Consider the following 18635-nt stretch of genomic DNA (forward strand, 5'->3'; position numbering starts at 1 on the left):
TGTGGACTGTGGACTGTGGACTGTGGACTGTGGACTGTGGACTGTGGACTGTGGACTGTGGACTGTGGACTGTGGACTGTGGACTGTGGACTGTGGACTGTGGACTGTGGACTGTGGACTGTGGACTGTGGACTGTGGACTGTGGACTGTGGACTGTGGACTGGGGACTGTGGACTGGGGACTGTGGAGGTGGAGATTGTGGACATCTACTTTTTATAATTTTAAATAATTATAATTTATATGTATTTGCATGGCCTTCAAAATAAAAATATACTTTTGACTATTTGTACGACTCCCAAGTCTCAGGCTATGTACCTAGGTTTGTTTTTAGAAGGCTATGCTATGTGTTCTAAAAATTTCTATCTTTATCAAAATGCTCGCCGTTTCGGACTTCGGACATTTGAATGCTATATGGCTAGATAAGTAATTAATATGGCGCGGCTGACGAGGCTGTCAATTTCTAATACAAAAGCAAAAATTAGAAATCCAAAAAAGGGCTTTCCTTTTCAAATATAATTATATATTTATAAATACGTTTAGAACGTATAAAAATCGACACGTTTTTACGTTCAACATTTGCGGTGGTGTGTTTGGTTCTAAATGCTTGTTAAAGGTGCAATATTTCGGTTCTGAGGTGCAATATATGACGATTTTTTCCTCGTGTAGTCTGATTATTTTCCATAATAGGTTTAGCCGTACTACTGCACGTATACGTGCATATATTTACGCTCAACGTATATGTACACGGAACTACTATAACGTATTGAGATTTGACGGGAGCACTAGCAACGGGAGTGGAGCAAAATTGGGTTAAAAGAAAAACTAGAAACTATTTTTTATTGACCCTTTCCCGCGTTCTTTCCAACCAACAAATGATTGAAAATCAAAACAAATCCGATTGTCGTTCGGTCAGAAATCAAGCAATGCCTCATTGCCCCAGAGATTGACAAATGACAGCCAGAGAAGAAATTATACAGGCAAACATGGTCATAGGCATATACATTCTCGTATCGTATAAAAGGACTAGCTATATCTGTATACATGAACCATTTCACCGCACTGTGTGCTTAGTCTACCATTGAAACTAGTTATACTACTACACTATGACTATCCTAGTTGCTGGCGGTGCCGGTTATATCGGCTCACACACTGTTGTCGAGCTTCTCACAAAAGGTGAAGACGTTGTTGTTGTAGACAATTTACTGAACTCCAAGGAAGAGTCCCTCAAGCGCGTAGAGAAGATCACAGGCAAACCTGTCAAGTTTGTAAAGTGTGACCTGCTCGATAGTGAGGGATTGGACAAAGTGTTTGCGGAGTACAAGCCCACATGCGTCATCCACTTCGCCGGTCTTAAGGTAAAGAGTTTGAAATCTATTGTGATGCGCAATGCACCTGCTGTGTTGCATAGCTCAGTGCCATTTTGTGTATTACGAGGTTGAGCTCGCCATGGTTTGATTCGCAGAAGTTATAAGGTGTGACCGTGACTGGTTTCTTAGCTCATCATTAATTACACTCTCGCTGTGGCATCTCATTGCAAGTGATGACGTCTGCATGTATATTCATGGTTCTGTTGTATTGACGGACGAGACTCGAAACGGTACCCAAGCGTAAGTTATGGTCATTCTTTCTCCGTCACATTGGTGTTGCTGCATTAAGCATGTGAACTGAACTAGTTTCCGCTTCTCACGTTCTGTTATGCTTTTTCTCTTTGGTTTCTAGATGAATGTTGTCGTCAACTGTTTGTGCAAGAGTATATATGGTTATTCGTTGTAGTCGTATGAGCAACGCTACTTCACATGTGATATATACATTGGGTTATCTTATATTTCCAGTTTTTGGCTATTTCTTCTCGCATGCGCTGTTTGCCATCAGTAGAACAGGGTATATGAGCACTCCTACCAGCCAATCTGATATTGACAAATGAGTTCTGCTTATTAAAGTGACTGATAATGACACGATTCGCTCGATTCTATTCTCAGGCCGTAGGCGAGAGTGTTGCTAAGCCAATCTGGTACTACCACAACAACATCACCGGCACACTTATTATGGTAGAAATCATGAAGAAGTACAACTGCAAGAATATCATCTTCTCGTCGTCCGCCACCGTCTACGGAATGCCTCAGTACCTACCCTTGGATGAGGATCACCCTCTATCATGCACAAACCCCTATGGCCGCACTAAGCTGTTCATTGAGGATATCCTGCGTGACTTATATATTTCCGACAATGAGTGGAACATTGTGTTGCTGCGATACTTTAACCCTACTGGCGCACACTCGAGCGGTACGATCGGTGAGGACCCAAGCGGTGTCCCTAGCAATCTGATGCCTTATGTTGCACAGACCGCTGTCGGTCGACGTGAGCACGTGAACGTGTTTGGCGGTGACTACGACACGCCTGACGGAACTGGAGTTCGCGATTACATTCACGTTGTGGATTTGGCTAAGGGTCACGTTGCTGCCCATGATCGTATTAAGGTATAAATGTTTTGTCTCAATATTCTGTGATTTAGAATTCTTCCATTATAGCTGGACTTTCCGGTTTTCAGTTTTTATTACTTTTCGTTGCTGTGTATGTTTCGTCTTGCAATTTGAAAAGTACGTTCGCCTTCTTGAACCGTGTTGTATTTTTTGACAATGTTGTGCATATGCATAATGTCTCAGTGAACACGTCATATTAGACAATATGCACTCAACCAGCCTCTTATGTGAAACTGAAATATTTTTGTATGATCTTAACTGCCACGTACCGTATTTTGTGCTTAAGAGGACTCTGTAATAAGGTTCGTAAATTCTCCTCGCGGATTGTAAACTTTTGCGTGAGGGTGGGTTATTGATCACATTATATCCTGAGCTACTTGAGGTTAATTCATTGCCTACTTGATCCTCTTGCAGGAAAAATGCGGTTGCAAAGTATACAATCTGGGTACGGGAAAGGGATATTCCGTGGTAGACATGATCAAGGCTTTTGAGAAGGCGTGTGGTCGCGATATCAAATATGTAGTAGGACCCCGCAGACCCGGAGATGTTGGCTCGTGTTACGCCAAACCCGATCTTGCGGCCTCAGATCTGAAATGGACTGCTCAGCTAGGTCTAGACGAGATGTGTGCCGATATGTGGAGATGGCAGCAAATGAACCCAAATGGCTTCAACTAAGTGGTTTTCCTAATTGGTGTCAAGGTTGAGCAGGTGAGATGCTTCTCAGTCTTCGATGGCCAAATCATTCAATTACCTAGACCGGATCTGGAAAGAAAAATCAATTAAAACACCTCCGTAGCATACTGACCTAGTCTCGTCTTTATTACTACTTGACAAACTCAATCACTATTTCGACACAATATAAGTACAAGTTAATATAGCTTTGAAACTAAAGCAAAATAGTATTGGACCATATCTTAAATTTGATTGTTATCGATTTTTTTTTATCGCGAACTGGGTTATCTGTACCCGAAGTCTTATCCGACATGTGTAGTATGCGTTTGCCATGACCTGTTGCAGATTATTGACTTAATCGGCGCCCGTTTCCTGGTTACGCTTTATTTTACCTTCACTGCAGATTGCTATGCGATATAAGGGATTTTGTGATGGGTGACGATATTCTAAGATATGTTATATGTCTGTTGCTTCAGGTGACATCTTTGCTAATTCACATCTTACAACTACAGAGCGAGAACACAGTTATGCTCTGAGCTTTTGACCGCAGGTACACTGAGTGTATATAGGTATTAGCAGCACTAACACTGAGTGTAATGGATAGAGACACCGAGTGTATCTAGTATTAGCTGCACTAACACTGAGTGAATTTTATTGGCCTCCGCATCTTTTTAAAGTTTCAGTACGAACCGCGATGTCTGTGGCTTACTAAGATGCTGTATTATGAGCGAATACCAGCTTTCTGTGGCAAGTCACCTTTACGCACCGGACAACATTAAGCACCGACATAGGCGTACAAGCGACGCCCTGTATTTTGGGTTGTTCCATATGTGATCATGTCCGACACTATGGTACGCATCGCACATAGTAGGGTACGATAATTCATTAGGCCTCACACGGCATTTTTGAGACTGAATGCGGCGGTCGAATGTCTCGAAGGGCCCGAAAGGTACGAAATCGGATGCGCGTGTATCGTTCGTGTGATCCTTTGACACCAGCGATCCGCGCCTGTTGTTCCGCCGTCTACGGCACATAAACACCAGCAAGACTAAAAAGGGGACCAGAACCAATAGCACCCCGATAACTAAACCCGCAATTGCAGCCCCGGTTAGAGTACCAGCGCTGCTATTCGCTACCAAGGTCGAGCCCGAGCCCGAGCCTGAGCCCGAGCCCGAACGCGCCTCAGAGCTTGGTCCCGGACTTGAAGTGGATGTTTCGGCGTCGCTAGCGACTGGTAGATCTATGATGCGGCTAGTGGTAACCTCCGATGTCGGTGAGGTCCCGGACGAAGCACTCGCACCGGCGGCAGTCGGACTTGCGTCTGTCACAGATGGGAAGAGTAAGGTCTGGGTACTAACCGGTTCAGCGCTATCTGCACCGATCGGGTTGTTCGCCGATGTGGACAGCGGTTCTGAACTTACCGTATCGCTCACACGTTCACTCTGTGTGTCGGAAGATACGCCGGTGGCCATCGCCACAGCTTCGTCTGATGATAATGATTGTCCTCCGTTACTGGTACCAATAGGACCTGATAAACCTGCGCCGGTTTCTGTTTGAGTGATTGTGCTGGTGCTTGCCCACGTTTTGGTAGTAGCTGTACCCGTAGCCGTCGTAGACGATAAGGTAAAAGTTGTCGCTGGAACCGAAAATTCCGAGGCCTGCGAGCTTGATATAGCGATACCCTCGTCAGCACTCAAACTTTGTGAAGTACGTCTACCGCTGTTACTCGCTGCATCTATAGTAGTGGATGTGGATACGGTATTACCTTGACCGCCTGATGGAACAGTGGGTGTCTGAGATGTCAAACCCAATGCCGTTGTAGGCGAAAGCACCATAGGCGTGGCACGTGTTGTAGATCCTCTGTCCGATACGACTGTGTCCAGGCTGATAGATGGTGTCAGTGCTCGATCCCCAGAGTCCTCGGCCTCCAGCTCTGTTCCATCTTCGGTGCTCGTGTTTACGGTGGGTACCGTTTCGATATCTTCTGCTCCGGAAAGCCTCACAGTATGAGAAGAGCCATCGCCTGCCAATTTGAGAGTCGACACAGCGTCTCCGCTGGCATCTGTTAAATAGATTACGTATGCATTGAAATGAGAAACATGCTGGCTGATGTGCAACAGTAAGTGCACCAAACTATGCTTCCGCAGCCGATGAGATGCAATATAAACGGACATGATTAAGTCGAATGTGCTCGTTTTGCAGTGCGATGAACGAGAACGTTAGAGGTTATCACTTAACACGTACCACTAACACCCCGGCGCCTGTCGTTTTGTTGCGGTTGGAAGTCATATGCACCATCAGTGTCTGTGTATGTGACTTTTGTATCGCACTCGCTCTGGGATGTCACCTCCAGCGCTACCGGCCTACCCTCAAGGTATTGTATCGTTCCTTTAATTTGACATAGATCACGGCTTTCCAGCTGTCGATACAGCTCGGCAAAGTCATCCATTTTGTACGTGTATATACTGTTTCGAGCAGAAAGAAGTGAGGTTATGAGTATCATTTATCCATATTACTGGGCATGGACCAGAGAATAATCACTTGTGTCTGGTAGGACCAAGAAACCAAAACCACAATATTCGATAAATTTGATTGATAGTCAGTACTGAAAGAGCTTAGTTGGCGATATTGAAGGATTCGGTCTCGAAAGCATCAATATTAGACAGCAATATTGACAGCACATTTCGTCCAAATGACAGACATCCTTCAAAAAGCATCATGCAAGCAGTAGAACACTTCTAGGTGTGCTGGTGAATGCATGCATAGAACATGTATACGTCACTGGCATACTTACGGGAAGTTGGTGTACGCCTTGACCGCAGCCAGTGCAGAATTCACCCACTCCTGCAACAAAGATGTGCCGGCCTTAAATTGTTCTAGATTCGCCGGGTGAAATTCACTGCAGCAAAAACGAGCAAGATCGTATGTAAAATTGGAGTGTACATGCGTGGATGCGCGTTGATGTTCACCTGCAGAACATGGTTTGCGCATGTTTTAAGCGACGACAGACTCTTTCGTACGTCTATGTTTACTTCCCTTCTTGAAGATCTCAATTTACATGAGCAGATAACAGCTAGACACATCAACAACCGCAACAGTTGTTTATCTTGTGGTTAACAAAGAATCGTCTGATGTACACGCTCATCTCGCCATCAATGCCGCGACTCGTCCAGAAACACAGGTAGAACTCGCGCCAATTGAATCAACTTGAAAATTTATCTGTAGAAACTTACGTATACAACATCACTATCGAACAACATACTATGGTTCCCGTCGGAAAGATAGCATGTTCCTGGCGACCTCAAACCCTTCCAGCTTCATGATATCCTCATAGTTATGCCTATCCTTTCTTCTGTACACAGCGCCATTTAATTTTCGTACCAATTGACGGGGTGTAGATACGCCATGGTATATTCTCGTAGTCAGCCGAGGTACGATAGTGACGGACGATGTGCCGTACTTGTCGTGCATGCGTTTTTGGAATGCTTCCGCGTCGACGCCCTTCAGCACATTGCCATTCTCGTCTGTAGAAATGAAGAAAGTCGCGCACGTACAGTTAATATTCTTAATTCCTTGGCCGATATCATTCGCCATCCCTTGCCTGCCTTTATGCTGCTTGTCACTGTAAAATATAGGTCCGGACAAACACCATTTAGTAACCCTTCTGTGCACGGTCACAGACTGATTTACTTCATCGTTTGTATTCAATTCACACACATGTATCAAACACTCGAATAGCCCTACACACCGAAACAATATGTAACGAGATCATGTATGTGTGATACTACGATCATTCCAAACGTGGCAAACATCTGGAGTGACACAAGTATCAATAAATGTGTAGACAAGCCCAAGAACAAAATTCACACTCTTCTGCTGAGCGAATTACAGAACATGTGAGAGCTTGATGACCGCATGTCGCAAACTATTACTAAATTATAGTTTTAGAAATCAATAGGCTTACCTCTTAAACCCGACGGTGTCTGAGAGTGCCAGGGCGAAGAGCAAGAGTATCCCTGCAGCAAGTCATCACCCACCGTGTTGCGATATCCCATCTATGAATCAATATTGGTGGAATAACAGCGCCGAATGTTGGTACATATTTTAATATACTACATCGAAGTATGTTTGCGTCCAAGTACCAGTTTTAATGCCCGAGTGCTTTGATCCTCCTGGGACAGCCACACAAAGTGTATCGATCAGTTTTCACGGCAAATACATAACATACTTAGGATATATATACATATGTGAAAATTCGAGAAAGAACACATGCGTCCATTGGAACCGTAATCTAAAGAATGACCACGGGCGTTGCACTCCTTGCTTTTCTAAAGTGCACACGCCAACATTCGAAACATACCCTCAATATGTCGTCAATGGTTGATGTATAGTTGAGGCCATCTGCAGACGGTATTATGAAGGCCAAAGGTGACCAGCTGGTTTCAGCATGCTTGCTTTCTCTGAACACCGAGTTGGCAGTTTCCCTGATACGTTCTATTGTCGACTCGTCCACCTCTAAGTCAGTAGATGCGGTCACCCACACAAAGGCGGCCGCTATATCTGCCATTGCATCCTCCACTCTTGAACCACAATCACTGCCATCAAATAATGGTGGCTCTGCTGTGTAATTTGATCCCGTGGGCAGGTGCATATTCATATCATCTTGAAGTTGACTTAATGCGACGAGATTCGACACATCAAGGTGCTGTAGTGCCTGACACCGGTGGTGAGTTTCGGATTCAAAAAAATCGAAATCGAAGGCATCCCCTTGGGTTGCAAGTGATACTCGTCTTTGCCCGAAAAATAAGCCCTTCGTTACCCAGGGCATGAATATGTGTCCTAGAGTAATACCGTGCGTGTAGACTCACATCTCCAGTGGGCAGAAAGAAATGAAGTGTCTCTCTCGATGTTGTGGGGTCCGTGATGACTAATGCCGCGATGCTTCGAAATGTGCGGTCGCTATCTCCTCTGCAAGGGTGCTCTGCGTCAACCACGGGTATTATATGTGTATGCTTATTCTCTGCGCAAAGTAAGCGTGCAGGTGTTATCCGATACTCTGACCACCTCGTCACCTCGCCTCCAACCAGTATTTCATACAACATTGCGTATCCTATCCGCTATTTCATTGTCAGCTGTCATCAACTTCACATCGGTGGCAAAGACAACCTGTTCTTCCGCTCCAACTGCTGGATCGTAGATATCTCTAGGATTACTATCTAGAATCACTGTTCGGACATTGTACGCTATGCAGTAATCGTCCAATTCTGCGGCTGCCTCTGGCGTGAGTGCAATCTCCCTTTTTAGATTGAACGAACCACCATTCACAGTCTGGAAACCGAGATGAATACTTGTATGATAGCGTTGTACTTAGGATCATTTGTGACAATGTCAAATAACTCAAATGATAATTTTGTGTGATTTATTGTAGTATTTATTTCCTGCGTGACACACAAAACTTCATCGTCATACTGTGTAGAACAATCCGGGTAGTTGAATTCAACATTTTGTGTCAAACTCAGCACGTCGTAGTCATGCCCATATGACTGCGCTAGCCATTCGGGCAAGGCTTCTAATTTATGTGGATGACCAACACTTTCATTCCGATCATGTAATCTCGCTTGGTTTCTTTAGTATGAGTTTCATGCGACAGTGACTGGTCAGTATCGCCCAAGGCCAGGGTAGGCAGGCACATCAATGTCATCGTCTTCAATATTATTGCTTTTGACATACTTACGGTGTCTATTGTTGTTGACTGTAATTTGTATACTCTCTTGTGAGTGGGGGAATGAACTAAAGCTGCATTTAGAAGGTTTTGGACACAAATACACAATCAACACGATATCGGTCTTATGTATGTATAAGTTTGGTTTCCCAGACCGTGTATCGCTGATAACTGTTCTCTTTCTCACCAAGATCGTGACATAAGTCACTGAAATGACAGAGATTTACAAAGGAATGCAAAACTCCATCTTTTACGTCACTACCAATTAATAAACATCGAAAATAATTGGTCAAAAATTATTGCTAGCTTTGGCAATTGGCATTGTGTAAAGTGTACCACTGGGCAACTGATGTCACTTCGCACTTGAGTCGGTATGCAAATACAAGGCGTCTAGTCGCTTATTAAAATTCATGATGATTGTGTATATTTTGACCCTATGGCAAATAATAGATTTGAGACAAAAACTACACAGCAGAGCATGGAAGTGGCAACTTCATGGAGACTGGCCTAGACACGCATCGATATACAGTGCTGGCCGCCCATCGAGCTATGCTTCAGTATTATATATAACGATTTTAGCAGAATATTGTTGGGGGGGCTTTTTAAGTGCACAACTATAACTCCATATTAACCTAGTTTTAGCACAAACCGAATCTCCCAGAAGCTGCAGTGACATTGCGATAGCCTAACATCAGCGAGAACTGGGGAAATTAGACTACGATGTAGATTTTTACTATCCCGGTCACACAACTATAGACTATATAAATTATAAGGACATCTCTCAAAGCAGTCAGAAGGTGAAGCGCATATCACGTTGAAAGGGCCATACTCCGTGACATGCCAGTCGGCCAGATCTGGACTGTACACTCACACGGTTCAAAACGTACTACTGTTGGAGAGCCTGAATGCGAAAGCCTTGTGGTTTTATCAACGCCGAGGTCTGAACAATCGGATTGTATTTACACTCATCAATCATGATAACTGATATCAGAGTTAAATAAGACCTAATATGTGCGATCCAAGTCTATTCGTAGCTCATCCGAGAGTATAACGTGAAGCGGCCACCCGTATCCCTCATGCAGATTTTTTATGAATTGAAGTTGATGTCCCAACATAATAGCCACTTCAATTGCGAGTCTTTTTGTTTCAAGCACAATAAAACAGGATCCGTGCGCCCGTACAATACATTCTCGTATTGTAGTCATACGTTCACTGTCCTCGGGTTGGTTCTGTTCTGACTGACAAATATTGTTGAATAAGCATACTATTGCCATACAGATAACCTCCTGCATGGCTATCTTGATGGTATATATTTAAATTTTTTTCTTTCCATCTCTAGAGGGTCATTCCTTCTGAGGATAGTATACATCAGTCCACATAATGAGGAACATACGCTTTCTAACAAAGCCCTTTCCCGGGATTTAGATTTGCTTTCCAGAACCCTTTTACTCTAATAGTATATCATTTATAAAATTCACCATGTACACGGCCCACATATTAATAATTTCCTTTTTATTGTACAAGGTGTAGTATTTATCATGATGGTCAATCTCGTCTTGTTGGCTTGAGAGGCAATTGATTGAAGTCACCGAATTCTTGCTCTCTCGAGCTATTTTCTACCCACAACCTACTAAGGATCAAAGTAAATGGGATGATAACTGACCAGCAGGTATAACTGTCTCATATTTCTGAGTCCTTACTCTAGTGGGGGGAGCTCGTCATCCTGCAGAAGATTAAGTACAATGAGAATATACATTAGCAAAGCTCCAAGGAAACATAAAACTCACCAAAACTTCAGTAAATTTCAAATGTACTGTGTAGGGAATAATGCGCTATTGAAGCAACTGGAGGAACTAATCACATAAGTGACGATGGAAACAAAAAATATCGTCACAAATCCAACCGTTATAACCACATACATCATCATCTTCCTCAACACTGGCGCCGGCGGCGGCGGAATCCATGTATTTACTGAAGTCAGGGGTTCCCTCGCCATCCTCACCACTTTCAGCCTTCATCTGGCCCATCAACTTTTGTAACTCAGCCATCTTGCTCATATCCATACCTAGTTGTAGGTTTGGAAGTGAATGTATGATTGAGTGATTTTTTTATGATCGAGATCCAAGTTGAAAAGCACTCGCATACCACAATCGTGGATGTTCCGCTCCAATGCTACGATTATTCCTAATACAAAATCAATGGAATCTTAAATTGTATTCCACTATATACTACCGAATAGGTATATTCCATAACAACAAACCGAAAAATCACTCTTCAGACATACCTTCCATACCGGGCATGCCTCCCATACCACCGGCACCAGCACCAGCACCACCGCCCATCTGTGCCATCATTGAAGCCTATTGGAAAGAGCAACATAGTCAAAATTGAGTAAAACGCCTCATGCTTAGGCCCTTTACTATGCAGCTTTTCTACGTACGCCCGACAGTGATTTCCTAATAAACTAAATCGAGAACATCGTATCATATCGCATTGCATCACAATTACCACACAATCAAGATCAATATGAAATTAAAAATTCATTATTTGTGCCTCATACACCCGACAGTTAAAACTCAAGAAGCGATTATTTTTTAAACGCTTTTAGTAGAAAACAGAAATCACTCTGACAGCAAATATACATGGTACAAATCTCCATACCACAGATGTCGAATACTAAACATGGTACTACTATTAAGGTACTGCTAACCGAATATACAAGTAGTACGCATCAATAAAGGCTAAACTGCACAGACCGTACCAAGTCCTCTCATACCGCTGCTCCACTTCAAAGAAATTATGTTAAAAGTCTATACGACACAGTTATATTTCACAAATATTCAGAGATCACAGCAGCACAAACGTACGTACCACGGCCATACCTCCCATGTCACCAGCTATTTAAAGCAAGGACAGTGAACGTATCTACAGTATAACAATATGATATTTATATACATTTAAAGTATGTCAATCATAGCACAACATCACTTACCATGTCCATGCCTCCCATACCGCCGTCACCACCCATTCCTCCCATACCACCCATTCCTCCCATACCGGGCATATCACCACCACCCATTCCTCCCATGGCGCCGGACATATCCATCTCAGGCTCCTTTAAAGACGGTATACGGAACATATAAAATTAGGTGTGAGCAAATTGTGGCATGTTACTGTTGAATATAAACCGCGTGCCAGTAGTCCACATAGACCTACGTTGTGGCTGGTACTTGAGACAAAATGCAACATTTTACGACGATGCGATGTCAGCGACGTCGTAATTCCCACTCAAGCCACAATATGTATATATATATATATATCATGGATCAGCTCAACACATCATTTTGAATACTAGCCAGCCATTACAAGCGATATCACGTACTGTGAGAAAGTAAAGTATACACTAAGATACATCGAACATACTAAGAGTGGATCAAATATACTGAAATTTCACCAGGAGTACCGGCAGTTTGTACGCCGTCCACCGTGCAATGTTTCAAGACACGTTGCCTATGTGCTATCGAATGTCATTTGAACATATAAAGAAAAGTAATCACATTCGAATTCGACGATTCGGCACTTAGTGTCATCGACATAGCCAAGCCAATACCGAAACATGTAACATGCCATGTATATATAAACAACATATATATATATACATAAAACACTATATATATTATATAATATATATATATAAACTACCTCATCCTCCTCATCCTCGTCAATCCATTTCTTGAAGTCGGTCTTCACGAAGTGAAGTTTACCCTTGTTGATAAGACGAGGCCAGAATTCGCCCTCCTCCTTTCGCCACAATTGCAATAGCAAGTGCATGTTGTTCTTGATGTATTTACTCTTCTCAGGATCGATCTCTCCGTATAAGTCGAGGTCGAAAGCGTACTCCTTCTTATCGGCTCCTCCTTTACCACTGAAAATCAACTGAGTAGCAAAAATAGAGGACGAGATGGAGAAAAAAATTAAGAGCAAGATACATTTTTTGTCCTCTAAAGTAGTGGTAGTGAGATTGAGTTGGGGGGAAACGTAAATACCGGTATTAAAGTTATCAAATACCGGAATAAAAGTTATTAATTATTGGTATAAAAGCTATCAAATACCGGTACAAAAGCCATCAGATATCGGAGAAGATACTTGAGTATGTATAGTAGCATAGCAGCTTATAACATACCGGAGCATCTCAGTGCCAGGTAAAGAGATACGAATACAAGGAGAAAACAATACCTTGATATTCTATAGCCAACCACAACATTTTGATAAACGTATATCCATTGTTGGAGAAATCAGCGACTTTGTCAACAGAAAGGGCAAGAAAAATACAGATACCGATCAATCGGCAAAGATACGCACATGGTCTCGCGATGATAGCCTCGGTGATAGTGTACCCTATAGTGGTTGCGATGAAAGTGGACCGTAGGCGTGGTGTGGACAGAGTACAACAAACTAATGCAACTTGCAAGGTAAGCGAAACATACCACTATATACTTGAAGCATGTATTTTGCATCCAGCCAACATTATCTTCAAATTTTCGGCGGGTGCGATATCAACGGTAATGCACAGACAAAACCACCATTAAACTTGAGCGTGTAGAACACCCTACTATCAGGATATACAACCAAATTTGCAGTCGATATCATAGCAAATCAACATTACAGAACACAAATACCATTTAACTGAAGACACACCTTCTTCTCTAAGAATTGGACTTTCTCATCCTCTACATCTGACAATTCGATCGTGACGTAGATGCGATCTGAGCGCGGTGCCCATAGTACGATTGGCAAAGATCTACAAAATAATAAATAACGCATTAATTTTCATATACAAATGTGTGAGTGTTCGAAAATATATACATATATATATATACATACATATACGTATACATATATATATATAAGACGTATATATATATATATATATACAAATATGTACATGTACATGTATATCTATATATTTAAATATATCTAAATATATGTATATATATATATCATTATATATATATATATATATACATCATTATATATATACAAGAGTGTGTATGTATAGTTAGATATATAGGCATAGATATGTTATATCTATTTATTGATAAATGTAAATGTGAACGTATATATAAAACATCTATATACATACACACACATATATATATATATATACATATATATTTATGTAAATATATACTTTATATACATATATATATATACATATCTACCTATAATACATGTGTGTATATAAAAGTATGTGAATATGTAAAGATATATATATATATATACAAATACACCCATATATATATATATATAAAAATATATATATATATAAATATAAATATCTATATAAATATCTATATAAATATATATATATATATACATGTACAAAAATACATAAATATATACATGTACAGATTCATTTACATATATATATAAATATATACATGTACAGATTCATTTACATATATATATAAATATATACATATGAAAGTATACAAATAAATATATATAAATATTTATATGTGTGTGTGTGTGTGTGTGTGTGTGTGAGTGTGTATATATTTAAGTATATAAGAATATATAAATATAAATATAAATATATTTATATATATATATATATGGGTGTGTGTGTGTATACACGTGTGTGTATATATTTATATTTATTATATATATATATATATATATATATATATTTATATTTATAACATATATATATACATATATATTTCTATATTTCTATATATATATATATATATGCGTGTGTGTGTGTGTGTATGTGTGTGTGCGTGTGTGTATTTATGTATGTGTGCGCGTATGTGTATATATATATATATAAATATAACTATAAGTATAATTTTTTATATATTTATATATATAAATGTATATATATATATATATATAACTATATTTATATCTATATATATATGTCTATATGTATATATATATATCTATATCTATATATATATAGATATATGTGTGTGTGTATATATATATATATATATATATATGTGTGTGTGTGTGTGTGTGTGTAAGTATGCGTGTGTCTATATAAATATTTATATATATATATATATGTGTGTGTGTGTGTGTGTGTGTGTGTATGCATTATATATATTAATAAGAGTATGTGCGTTTGTTTGTGTGTGAATATGTATAAATTTCAGACACTTGTTTTGATAAACCATCCTGTACAATTAAATTGATACAATTGATAGAAAGAACCCCTCTGCGCCGTTGATTGAAAAAGCCGTGTTACTCAACGTGAATTGCAGTCAGTAATCGATATCCTTGAAAAAGGCGTGCGTGTCGCTAGAACGTTCTAGTTGAATCATCACAATGTTTAGTCACACCATTAGATTCTAAATTATCATATAAAGTAAACTATCACTGCTGATACACATTTTATGGTCTACAGTGATCCCATCTAATCAACGCAAACAAAGTCAGCAACAGCTGGGCGCAATCGTATTCGAGTACGCTGTTGTCTATGTGGTATTGCGCGGATTTATTCACAGGCAGTGTGTGAGACATACAAACATGTTATATCACGTACAGTCCAGAGTTCAACTTAAAACATACGTCATTTTGGGTTCTTCGATGGTCATTGGATTACTGTGTCTGAATGTGTTTTGTAACCTACAAGTATGTCGATTGGCGAGGATCGTATACAGTGTCTTTCATTTTCTCTCTATTTATTTACACATAAATTTAACAGCGGCGACCCACGTTCGTGAAGTGTCATTACTCATCTGCAAAAGTTCTATTTTTAGATCCAGTCAGGAAAATGGCCAGGAAGGCGACAAGCACATTCGTGCGGTGGGCACAGACTCACATAGACTCACAGACCAGTCACAACTCACCGTTGAATGCATGTGGGGTCATGATGAGATGTTCGGTATGCTCGGCAAAGTACAGGAAAATACGACTTTGGGACTGGGCCTCGGCCACTCAGGAAATTCTACCCACTAAACGTTGAACTTTGAACGTATATACCATATTTCGGTCCAGTATATATGAGAATGAGTCAGGTTAAGCATGTCGTCAAATTCTGTCCTTATACTCGCTCGTTTATTGATCTATACGGCATTTTGTGACCAACAATATTCTAGTAGGTGCACTAGCTAGGTCGCGCGGACCGATTTTTTTAGGCCAATATAGAATGAGTGTACGTTCCTACGTTTTAATTCACCCGTTAAACGTTATTAAATGAACGTATAAACCCCTATGGTGGAACGTTATGCGTTGGGAGTGATGGGACTCGAGAACTTCGCGGAGGACAAAGTAACGAACTGTTCAAACTTTTCAAATTGGCGAGGTTTATATATATGTTGTTGTTTTGTTTTGTTTTTAAATTGGAAAGAAAACACAAAAACGAAGGCACAGCCCGTCTATTCAGGAGGCTAAATATTTATGCATCATGAATATAGGGGTGCTAACTTAAATATATCGTGAAAGTTATAGCAGCTACTGTCCTTTGTAAACTGATTTAAATATGTCGTCCTCGAGCGTACATATCATTACTTCGTGTGATACAGACTCCCTCATTGTATTCGTCTGCGTATTAATTTTTATTGTCTAGTAGTATATGTAATCCCACCCCTGTGGCTATATATTTTGATTTCAAATCTAAAATTTGTCAGCTTTGTGAGGTCTGTGTTAGCTCCATGTTTAATCTCTATCGTAAATGTCATAGCTGCTACTATTCTCGGTGAATCCATTTATCTCGTCGTCGAGCGTAAGTGGCATTGCATCATGTGTTACTGGTTCCCTCAGTGTTGTAAAGTCGACCGCTTGTGAGGGATCGGCCTTTTGTGAGCTGGTTGGGCCGCAGAGAACGTACTTTTAGTGAAGAGTCACATATTTTACAATGCCACTTGCACTAATTGATTCTATCAGTGCCGGATCGAGAATACCTATCGGTCCTGTTATGCACAACTTAGCGAAATACTGAGTATATGGTAAGAGCTAACTCGCTTAGAAGCCTGTTTCCAGATACAATGCTGGTCAAAAAATTCTTGCAGGCTATGCTACGTAAGCTGCATTAAAGCCGCATGAGCGTCTACAGGTGAAAGCACAAGTATTTCGCGGAAGTGTTTATATGGTCACTGGCCACTTGAAACACCAGGGGTTAGAGAGTATATGTTAAATTCGGATAGAGCAATCAATACTAATTGTGTACCGGTTTTACAAGTATCAGATACGGAAGCGTACAGCGGACTCACCATATGCCGCTACATACAAATCGATTCTCAAGGCACGCCACTAAGGTCTACTAAGGTCTACCATAACACTACACGAAAAGAATACTTGCACAATAGAAACTTACTTTTTCAATAGCATGAAGATTCGTAGTATTTGGGCTAAATTTCTGACGATCAAAACCGCGAGCCCAAAATCCTGCAGGAGGTAAACAATATCATACGATGGAAAAAAAATCATATATCTCTTAATGAGTTTGGAATATAATACCACCATTGTCTGGCGAGAGTGCATATCGAAGGAAGGAGTTCATCATGATCGGGATAAAGGTGCCTCATAGATAGCTGACCAGTGTGGAATTGCAAAAAAACCAACACACTTGCTTACCTCTTCTATGAAGGCTTCGTCTTTATTGACGCTCCCGAGGGTGTGAACGTACAGACCTAATGATACTATCATCAGAATTATGACAACTATGTCAAACCGGTTGGACCATGACAGGAAGTATTTCTGCGGAACCAAACGAAATATTTCAGCTCAACTGATTATAACTCGAGCACGTACTTGTTTCTGCGAAGCTGCATAGTTTCATCTTGAATGTGCATCGACTTACGTACAGCAACAATGAGTCTGACTGAATTGTCTGTTCAGAGAGAGTTCCAAAGGGCTATAGGTGTGGCTGTTCGACAAGCCAATTCAAAGCCCATTATTGTATTGTATGCGGCCGAATAGTATATTCTCAACGCGACTTACCTTTGAACCCATAGCTAGATACTTCAAGCACATCTCCGCCAAAAGACTACCAATGATTATGGCCTCAATAAACCAGAAGACTATCGTATCTGGAGATGGATCTACCAGTGTCTGTGTGAACAATAATAGACTAAATACATTAAATCATGCCATACACATTACGGCCTAGTGATTGGATAATATCAGCTGCAACCTTTCATGCTTTAGATAGCCTCGTACCTTGTCGATCAGCAAATCATAATTCAAGGCGACATTACGAAAAGCCAGCGAATATAACACCCGCCGTCAATACTCGACAAAAGTCCAATCTAAAGGCGGTTGTCATTCTTACCCAAATAACCTGGCAGATGCTCAGCCCTACTATCATGATATAGATCATGAAGCATGATGTCGACATGAGCAAACGATTCGCAGCCAGGACCCAGTTGTCTGCCATACGATCTGTGGAGTTTGCATATGGGCCCCTAGTAGTCGTCAACAATTTTTGACACAAAATTGAGACATGTTCACATAAGCAGGATGTGATAGCCGACATGATGATTAAACCTTTTCCAATAAAAAGCCGAGAGAAACCTATCCGGTAAAGTGAAGGCAGGCACAAATATAGTTTTAGGTAGGTAAACACGTTAAAGCAAGACTACATCGGCGGTACCTCAAATATAAGCATTCAAGTCAAGCTCAGTACCTTTTACGTGCATAAGTAACAGGCTAGTATATATAGTTCTGAGATGAAAGGCCAAGTACATATGTACATATATAAATATATATATATATATATATATATAATGTGTGTGTGTGTGTGTCTGTATATA

At 40.6% G+C, this 18635-nt stretch overlaps 4 protein-coding genes across 4 annotated transcripts; 1 reads left to right on the forward strand and 3 right to left on the reverse strand.

The window, feature by feature from the left end:
* Positions 1-990: 990 nt before the first annotated feature.
* On the forward strand, positions 991-3289 carry SARC_07779 (UDP-glucose 4-epimerase). The gene is made up of 3 exons (XM_014298268.1): positions 991-1355; positions 1980-2477; positions 2895-3289. Exons 1-3 carry the CDS (start codon positions 1104-1106, stop codon positions 3153-3155), a joined length of 1011 nt encoding a protein of 336 aa, XP_014153743.1. The 5' UTR covers positions 991-1103; the 3' UTR covers positions 3156-3289.
* Positions 3290-4037: 748 nt separating this feature from the next.
* SARC_07780 (hypothetical protein) lies at positions 4038-7809 on the reverse strand (the record flags this gene model as incomplete). Its single annotated transcript, XM_014298269.1, has 7 exons — positions 4038-4175; positions 4214-5214; positions 5397-5617; positions 5947-6051; positions 6415-6676; positions 7117-7207; positions 7513-7809. The coding sequence occupies 7 exons, from the start codon at positions 7807-7809 to the stop codon at positions 4038-4040; spliced, it is 2115 nt and encodes a 704-aa protein (XP_014153744.1).
* Positions 7810-10359: 2550 nt separating this feature from the next.
* On the reverse strand, positions 10360-15536 carry SARC_07781 (hypothetical protein). The gene is made up of 7 exons (XM_014298270.1): positions 15451-15536; positions 13573-13675; positions 12577-12810; positions 11867-11989; positions 11159-11234; positions 10794-10939; positions 10360-10597 (listed from the first exon to the last, which is right to left on the reverse strand). The coding sequence occupies exons 1-7, from the start codon at positions 15474-15476 to the stop codon at positions 10571-10573; spliced, it is 735 nt and encodes a 244-aa protein (XP_014153745.1). The 5' UTR covers positions 15477-15536; the 3' UTR covers positions 10360-10570.
* A 695-nt stretch (positions 15537-16231) lies between these two features.
* Positions 16232-18287, reverse strand: SARC_07782 (hypothetical protein; the record flags this gene model as incomplete). Its single annotated transcript, XM_014298271.1, has 5 exons — positions 16232-16687; positions 17198-17268; positions 17458-17580; positions 17824-17934; positions 18155-18287. Coding segments are annotated over 5 exons (586 nt in total), but the record flags the coding sequence as incomplete, so codon positions are not given.
* Positions 18288-18635: the final 348 nt, after the last annotated feature.

This window comes from Sphaeroforma arctica (assembly GCF_001186125.1).
Source record: "Sphaeroforma arctica JP610 unplaced genomic scaffold supercont1.639, whole genome shotgun sequence".
NCBI lineage: Eukaryota > Ichthyosporea > Ichthyophonida > Sphaeroforma > Sphaeroforma arctica.